The 9,285-nt window shown below is 40.6% G+C and overlaps 1 protein-coding gene across 2 annotated transcripts; it reads left to right on the top strand.

Annotated features, from left to right (window-relative positions):
- The first annotated feature begins 1,889 nt into the window (after nt 1–1,889).
- Nucleotides 1,890–4,355, top strand: calhm1b (calcium homeostasis modulator 1b). Of its 2 annotated transcripts, none has more exons than XM_080759164.1 (3): nt 1,890–2,013; nt 2,287–2,871; nt 3,799–4,355. In XM_080759164.1, exons 2-3 carry the CDS (start codon nt 2,326–2,328, stop codon nt 4,294–4,296), a joined length of 1,044 nt encoding a protein of 347 aa, XP_080615290.1. In that variant the 5' UTR covers nt 1,890–2,013; nt 2,287–2,325; the 3' UTR covers nt 4,297–4,355. The 2 variants fall into 2 exon arrangements, with proteins under 2 accessions (XP_080615290.1, XP_080615291.1); XM_080759165.1 differs by having other exon boundaries at nt 3,877–4,355.
- The last annotated feature ends 4,930 nt before the right edge of the window (nt 4,356–9,285 follow it).

Below are 9,285 nucleotides of genomic sequence, written 5' to 3' on the forward strand. Positions count from 1 at the left end.
TAAAATTATAATATCATGGAGTATTATTACTAGATGTCTGGCCAAGAACTTATCAAAGAGTGCACCGCTAAACAAACACCTAATGGTAGCCTATATGAGACATGGTTTCTATCCATCAAAAGGTAATACGCCCCCATGCCTTGTGTCTCCCTGACTGTCTCAAGTCTTTAAGTGTGAGAGATCCTCAAAGTAAAAAGTTCCAGCATGTGTGCCCACAGTAAGCTGAATTATAAAAAGTGAAAGTGACTTTTTGTGCCAAAATCTGCCATTGAGCCCCATGTTAAAAGTCTCAAATTTGAAAGCACTATATTTCTAAAACTATGACACCTTTCAAAGATTCATTTTCAGGCAAACATGTCCACCGTAAGATGAACCTAAGTAGGCTAGAATGGGGTTGGTATAGGTTTAAGTATGTAGGACTAGTAGCATGCCAAAGTTTGTGCTATTGCCATAGAGAATGCATTGGGCGTTTAAGTTAAATAACTCAGAAACTACAAAACATTTCAAAGTAAAACGTTCCAGCATGTGTCTCCACAGTAAGCTGAATAATAAAAAGTGTGAATGGAGTTTCTAGGTGAAAGTGATTTTTTAAAACGTGCCAAAATCTGCCATTGAGCCCCATGTTAAAAGTCTCAAATTTGAAAGCACTATATTTCTAAAACTATGACACCTTTCAAAGATTCCTTTTCAGGCAAACATGTCCACCGTAAGATGAACCTAAGTAGGCTAGAATGGAGTTAATAGGTTTAAGTATGTAGGACTAGTAGCATGCCAAAGTTTGTGCTATTGCCATAGAGAATGCATTGGGCGTTTAATTGTTGCTGTTTTGTCAAACGGAAGTCCTCAATTTTAGACGTACTGTTGCTGTGTCGGCTATGTAACGATGGCGTGTTGTCAGCCTGGATGCATTTTACACAGCAGGAGCTTACTATTGATCCAAAAGTGACAGGCAGGCATGTAGTATACACAAAGTTCCTCTGTTAGTGCACACTTAAGTACATAGATTTGTACCATGACTAATGATTTGACTATGGATTTATACCTTGACTATGGATTTATTTGACTATGGGTAAAAGTCTCACGCACGCACACACACGCACGCATGCATGCACGCACACACACTGTGGTAGTTTAACATGATAAATGTTTTTTACAGTTTAAATTTAAAGTGCATTTTTGAGGAAAACATTTTTTGTTGTTGGCATTGTCTGAAACAGATTGACTGAACAACTCACACAAAGCCAAAGCCACTGTCATTTGAATGGGCTGGGGCCATGTTTTGCATGTCTAGAATATTGTGTTGATACGGCTCAACATGTTTGTTCAGGCCATGTTTCAAGTAGGTCTACCTTTAAATAAATCACATTACTTACTAACCCAATTCAGAAAATCCAAGTTAATTATGTTAACGCATAATTGAGCAGAATCTGTAAGGCACGTTATTAATTTATTTATGAAACGGGTGTGGTGTGCATTGGTGTAAAGTAACATTTAGTACACTTAGTAACATAAGTACATTTACTCAATTACATGTACTTGAGTGCACTTCAGCCATATATTTATATTTCGGCCATTTGAAAATAGACGATCTACAAGTTCACAATGCGTCAAATCGAGATTCTTATACATTTTGAACTGGTGAAACGAAATGGGACATTCTGCACAATGAGTACCTTTACTTTGGGTACAAATACTTAGTATATTGATGCCAATACTTTTGTGCTCTTACTCATGAAGCATTTGTTTCTACATTGCAGTATTGATACTTTTAATTAAGTAAAACATGAAAGTACTTCTTCCACCACAAGTGGTGTGTGAAAAGAGATGTGATTGTTACATAACAGCAGCACTGGAGAACAGGTGAAGGGAGTGGCATGATGACAAATGATGCGGTCTGCTTTCAACATCTCTGTAGAGAGTTCCACAATGGACAGAGTCATCCAAGGGGACGTACAGACCTACGTTTGAAAGTATATTTCCACGCTGGAAAGAGGAATTTCTAAAGGACATTGGGTAAGCGATGGGAATTCTTTGCATTTAATCAAAAACTGATTGCACAGGAATTATTTTTGCCAGGAATTGTCCATCAAATCATTAAAATGATGTGTGTTTTAAATGTGGTAAGTTTAGAATAGATCTATTAATTATGGTTCACACGAATCATAATCATTAAATCTAGACATATTTCACGGGCATAGCAAAAATGGTTAAGATCACACTTGTTTCTTGTGGCCCATTGCTTCTCACATGGGTTGATTTCTAACAATTGTCCAATCATTACTGCAGATTTGATAATTTTGAAAAGCAAATACAACAACGCTCAAGATGGATAAGTTTCGTATGATGTTCCAGTTCCTCCAGTCCAACCAGGAGTCTTTCATGAATGGCATCTGTGGTATAATGGCCCTCGCTAGTGCACAGATGTATGCTGCCTTTGAGATCAGCTGCCCATGTATACCAGAATACAACTACAGCTATGGGATTGGACTACTCGTTATTCCACCAATATGGTTCTTTATGTTAGGTTTTGTATTGAACAATAACGTGTCCATGCTCGCCGAGGAGTGGAAGAGACCCATGGGGAAACGGAAGAAGGACCCAGCAATCCTCCGCTACATGTTCTGTTCAATCACGCAGCGCTCCCTGATAGCACCCGCGGTGTGGGTATCTGTGACTCTGATGGATGGGAAGAGCTTCCTGTGTGCTTTCAGCATCAACCTGGATATTGAACAGTTGGTAAACACCAGTCTCGTTAGCGGTATGTCGGAGACAGAGAGGATGAAACTGCTGGCAAAGATCCCATGCAAGGACCTGTTTCACCAGGATGATGTGCGAGAGGCAGCAACACGATACATCAAGTGTATATCACAGGTAGGTGGTCATCACTGCTCTCCATGTACACACGACACAGTAAACTCCTCAGTGTTCATTTTACTCTGCAAGACAATCTACTCTGCAAGAGAATCTACCTAATAGATCTGTAAGGGTCCATTTGAACCCTCTCAGAGTTACAAATGGATAAATGCAGCCACATATCAATGAATAAGGAATGTGATTAAATGTTATATTTTCTTCTCCCACGAATTGTATGTCCATAGAAAAAATGTGGGGAAAAACAGAAAAGGCTCACACACTGACAGAAAAAGGTTGAGGCTCTTGGAATGCAAATATCTTGCTACCTAACATTGAAGCCTGCACCCCAGCAGTGGCCTACAAACTCAGAGCCAAGCAGTAATCTAATTCTCTCCCAACTTGCTACAAAAATTGCTCGTGGTTCTGTCTAGGCAACCATTCACTTCTCACGTGTCCCAGACCGTACATAATCACAAAATGTTTGCCAATTTTCCACATATTGTATTCTGAAGGCGGCACACAGGGCTGTGCTTTGCTGTAAGCAAGGTTAGGCCTTTGTGTGTGTGTTTATTCTTTTTTTTTTTATATATACTGTACATAAACACACAGCTTTCCATTCCATTCGAGGCCTCAAACAGTCAAGGGGCCTCATGAGATCTCCTCAAATTATTATTATTTAAAGATATACATATAAACAAACATCTTTTTATTCCATTTGAACAAACTCTCTCTGTGTACAATTCCTCTCAAATAAACAATTTAGACTGCAAACCCTTTATTGGCATAGAAAGGCTGTGGCCTTTTCTTTTATCACAGGGGATTTTCTTTGCATTACACGCCCATTAATACATCTATACACTTATCAATAGACACCCATTCCAAGTAATTTACATGGTAGCCTACACTATGTTCCGTAATCTGCTACACATCACATATCTGTTGCAGGCATGTGGATGGCTGTTCTTGCTCATAATGACCTTCTTGGCCTTCATGATTCGGGCCATTCGACCATGCTTCACTCAGGCTGCCTTCCTCAAGACCAAGTACTGGTCACACTACATCGACATTGAGCGCAAGCTGTTCGATGAGACCTGCAAAGAGCACGCCAAGAGCTTCGCCAAGGTCTGCATCCACCAATACTTTGAGAGCGTCAGCGGAGAGCTGCGCAGCATCCACCGCCATCAGTCCAGCGGGGATGACGATGATGCTGAGGATGAAGACAAGAGAAGCGATGAAGACAAGCTTCTTGGTATACGAGCCCAGGATGATATGAATAAAGTGTTGTGGAACTGGCACACCTGTAAGCCTCCTCTGGCTCTGAGAAAGGATCAGCCAGACGGCCAGGAGAACGCAGAGGCCAACGGAGGGCCAAACATGTTAGCTAATGGACACGCCCATGATGTAGAGAAAAAGGAGTGGGCAGTGTATTACAGCAAGGTCTGACCGTTTCAAAAGCGGAAACAAAGCTCTCATATAGATCAGGGCTGCTGCTAGCTGTTAGGACGTTTAAACAAAGCTCTCACATAGATCCCTGCTGCTAGCTGTAGGACGTTTCGGTTATTCGCTATAGTCTCATTAAACTTGTGTTTTATGAAGCAAATAAATGCCATTTAGATTTTAGAACCCCGTTTCTGAAAGTTTTTTGAAAATAGCAGATATACAAGCTCAAAACACATCACATTTGCTATTTCGGAAAAATTATAGATGTACTGTATTAGTATCGTCATTCTTTGGTACATATAAACATAAATAGGTTGTCATTCTTTAGTACAATGGTGTACACAAATGGTCGAACATAATATTGAAACTATCTAAATTTGTGGTTTTAACTGACTCAGTTGACCCCTAAATAGCATGTTCATAGTCCAATTCTCATGATTTTGACTGTTCAGCACTGTCTTCAAAAACAAAGACCATAAAGGCCTGGATTATTGATGAAAGCACACTACCAAGAACAAGAATAGCATATAACTTCATTATACTGTCACATTGCCTGAGCATTCTGGAAACTTGGAACTGGTAGACATGACGTAAACACATTGAAGCATATTGGTCTGTATATGCTACCATAGCCCATTATTCCCCAGGCACAGATCAGTACTGGCAGCCATATTATGAGCAAAAGATCATCGTTATAGATCTTTTTGGATCCAGGGCACAGGACATTCCCTGACATCTTTCTTACTGTAACTGAAATCTGAATCAAGAAAATGTTTAATGACCATTAATTAATATTCATTTAGTAGTTATAGTATTTATGATAAATTGATGAAAAATGTGTCTATAAAAATGTGGCTATATTACGATTGTTAAGAATATGTATAATAATGTTTTTGAGAATAAATATTGATATCTGCATTTGATTTTGTTTATTCTTTTGATATAGTCACTACTTGAATGTACTGTACTTGAATCACATAATTAGAAAGGCAAAAATACTTAATCGCCTCTATTTTCTTCACCATGAACAAAATGTTTATGTTAGTCTTTGTAATTATTTTATAATCACAGGCCGAGTTCAGAACACACTTGCCCTGCCCTGACAGAGGTCTGCATTCCCTCTACTTTATTGTTGTGAATGACAATCATCAACCTCATCTAAGCAGGATTCCCATCCAACTACACAGCATCCAATTGGGCATACCTGATGCTAAACCTGTGAAAATACATGCAAAGCCAGGCCAAAGAAACCAGTCAATATTTGCATCTCTCTCTCTCTCTCTCTCTCTCTCTTGGCTTCTTTATAGGCACGCTCTGATTATCATATACAAAGCTTAAGCAATATTATCACCTTCATGTTTGACATTCTCTGTTTTATGAAACAGACCGAGATGAGATTTGTTCTCATTCCACGTTAAGAGATGTTTAATGCAAGGGTGTTTTCATTGAGTATATAACCAGTGAGTGCTCATATGTTACATTATGTTTATATATTGCACAATTTGTAGATGCGTTGCTTACAGTGTATTGAGTAGTTCTCAACACCTGTCCACAGGAGACTTTTCTAAAAATACGATAACACTTTAGTCTAAAAACCCATTATAATAATTAAGTCCAAAAAATTAAATAAATAAGGAATATATACTAGCAATATTTTACATCAACATCATAACCATTACATTAACTTCATCATCATTCAGGTAACCAGTTAGAAACTATACATGTGAGCACATTTGATTTGATTTCAGCCATAGTTTGAGTCCTTTGTAAACATATCAGTCTCTAGTTTTAGAACCGTAGGCAAAGAGTTCCAAAGGTTTGCCCCCTTTACTGAGAAGGCAGACTGGCAGAATTAGTTCTTACACTTGGGAACAGTACACTACAGTTACAATTTACAATTTAGGCATTTAGCAGACGCTCTTAATCCAGAGCGACTTACATTAAGCAAGAACAAAAGCATGGGAATACATCACATAAAAACATTCATCATGAAACATGCGTAAGCTAAGAAAGTAACAGTGGAATATCTATATAATGAAACTTATACGTATAAACTATACATATATACTACTATGCTATACATATGTACTATGGCGTGCTATGACTATATACAATGCAATTCTAGTGCTGTCTACATAACATGCTATAAGTCTGTTTTAAATGCTATCTAAGTCTACAGAAGTGCTATCTAGGGTAGAGTAAGTGCTATGGGCCATGATGGAGTCTGAAAAGGTGGGTTTTCAGACTACGGCGGAAGATTGGGAGTGATGCTGCAGTTCTGACTGCCATGGGAAGTGCATTCCACAGTTTTGGAGCCAGAAGGGAGAAGAGTTTGGGACGTGTGGAGCGTTGTCCCGGCGTTTTTAGTGAGGGTACTTCCAGCTTCCCTGCGTTAGCTGATCTGAGTGCGCGGGAGGGTTTGTAGGGTTCAATCATACTTGCAAGATATGGGGGAGCCATACCTTTGGTTGCTTTGAATGCCAGCATCAGAGTTTTGTATTCTGTGCGGGCATTTGTTGAGGCTTGTGTAGTTGCTACCAACCAGTCTACCAACCAGTCCAGAAAAGGTGAAACAACAATTTCCTTTGTCAGCAGTCCTCTCAAGCCTAATTTATACTTCACCAACCGTGTTGGTAGCTGAAAGTGAAACAGGAAAAACACGACTCCTATCATATTTCTCCACTGTTACAAAGTGGTAAATGGTATACAAATGTGGCTTTACCATGCCAGCATGGCTACAACCTCATAGTCACAGGAATATGACACAGGTTGACCGTATAGGGCAGGGCATAGCAGTGGGCGTGGTTTTCTGGTGCCAAAAAAAGATCGGCCATTCATTTTTCCCATAGAGATTTACAAAAATACTTATATCAATTATTTTAAGCCTATAATCAAGCCATCCAGGATCCTGGTGAATCATGACCTTAAAACCTTCGATTCTGTGATTTTATTGTTTATTATTTTGAATTTAATTATTAACGCAGTGATTGCGAATGCAGTGAGCACTTACTATGAGACCTAGCAGATCATGTCTGTGTGTGTGTCTGTCTGTCTGTCTGTCTGTCTGTCCCGCTTTTGTGCCCATATATGGAGCTGAGTGATTTGTTTGTGATTGATGCAACACACTCCATATTTGGACGTATAGCTGCTTTGGGGACTCCTTATATGGTTATGGCTAAGTTAAAAACTTAACTTAAAAATAACCTAACTTAAAAAAATAATAACTTAAAAAAAAATCTTAAAAAAGCCAAATATGTACGAGCTGCGTTCGCTTAGGACGAGAAGCACGCATCTGCCTGGGTGACGGCAGACTGCTGAGCGAGCGCTGGCGCTTTGGCATGGCGGGTCAGATCAACATATAGAATTAATTCTGTACTAGTGGCCATACATGGAGCGTGTCTTGAGTGTACAGGGTTTGATGAGGTCAGATCAACATATGGAATGTCAGAACAGGTCAGCTCCATATATGGAGATCTAAGGGTGGCAGCGGGGGCAGTGTCTTGAGTGTACAGGGTTTAATGAGGGCCCAGGTAGGGCCAGGCGGCCCAGGCGGCCCAGGCCTAAATTTTCGGGCCTGTTGAGAACTCTAGCTTTCCCTGGCTACTTTGCTGTGGGCACATCTAGAGTTTGAATGGACATGTATCAGTCAAAAGGGAGACATCGTGATGTCACGAGGCGTGACCATATATGGAGGTGTGACTGACGGAACGACTGACGGAAAATGCAGGTTTTCATAGTAAACTGCGCTCGCAATGAATACAATTCGTTTAGCGATTTTCTTTTTTTGTCCTCACAGAATCAAAGGTTTTATGGTTTCACTGGATGTTTTCATTTCATTTCGCACATAGTGTATCACAATACAGTACAAATAATAGATAACAATTAATTTGTCTTTCATTCTAGCTTGATTCTAGGCTTAAAGTAATTGATATAAATGTTGTGGCCTATACCAGGGCCAGCATCTGTGTAGCCAGCCCAGCTGTTCCTAGGTATTCAGCAGTGATGTCACAATTAGGATGGGGATGAATGAAAATGGCATGTATCCCACCCACCCACAGAAGCATCGTGCCCCTCCCCCTGAGGATTAAGTCAGATTTATTACTCAGTTGTGTGTCTGTGGAAATAGTCAATCTACAAGCCCACATATGAGTCGCACTGCAAGACATACTAGCCTCTGTCCCAGCCTTACTGACAAAACACAGACACGCGCACGCACACATGCACACGCACACACACACACACACACACACACACACACACAAGTATATCAAGTCCTTTTTCTAGGAATACGGTTTCCCTTGACCAGTCCACAGCCAGCCCGGTAGCAGCTGCTCTCTCCCTGAGTGATTTGGCAGCCAGAGACACTGGTGTGAGTGAGTGGGGGTGGATGAGGGATGTCTTTGTCCAGACACACTCTCTCTGTCATCCCTCTTCATCAAATATCTCTCTCTTTATAACACACACACACACAACCATGCAAACAACATAATGATGCCCAATCTCCCTGTTTTCACATCAGACAACATTAATAATGACATCTAGAAGATATACTGTAGGTTAAAGACAGGTGTGTGTGGCATTTGTTTTGCTCAGACTGCTGCTGGCCTCATCTTAACCCTACTCTCTCTCTCTGCTTATCAAAATAGCAGCCATGCTTGCTTCTGTCCTGGACCTCCTCTGACTTTGCTGCAAAAAACACACACACACACACACACACACACACACACACACACACACACACACACACACACACACACACACACACACACACACACACACACACACACACACACACACACACACACACACACACACACACACACACACACACACAGAGAGCTCGGAGGCACCCATTCGTCAGTGTCTGGCTCATTCTGCCTCCCTCCAGCCCAATGATTGGAGGACAGTACTGGAGTGGGAGGGCTGAGAAAGAGGAGAGTTGCGAGGCAAAAAGCAGTGCTTGGTCACATGGGCAGACTGAGATCTGTTTAC

The sequence above is a fragment of the Protomyctophum bolini genome (genome assembly GCF_963924005.1).
Source record: "Protomyctophum bolini genome assembly, chromosome: 3".
In the NCBI taxonomy this organism is placed as follows: Eukaryota; Metazoa; Chordata; class Actinopteri; order Myctophiformes; family Myctophidae; genus Protomyctophum; species Protomyctophum bolini.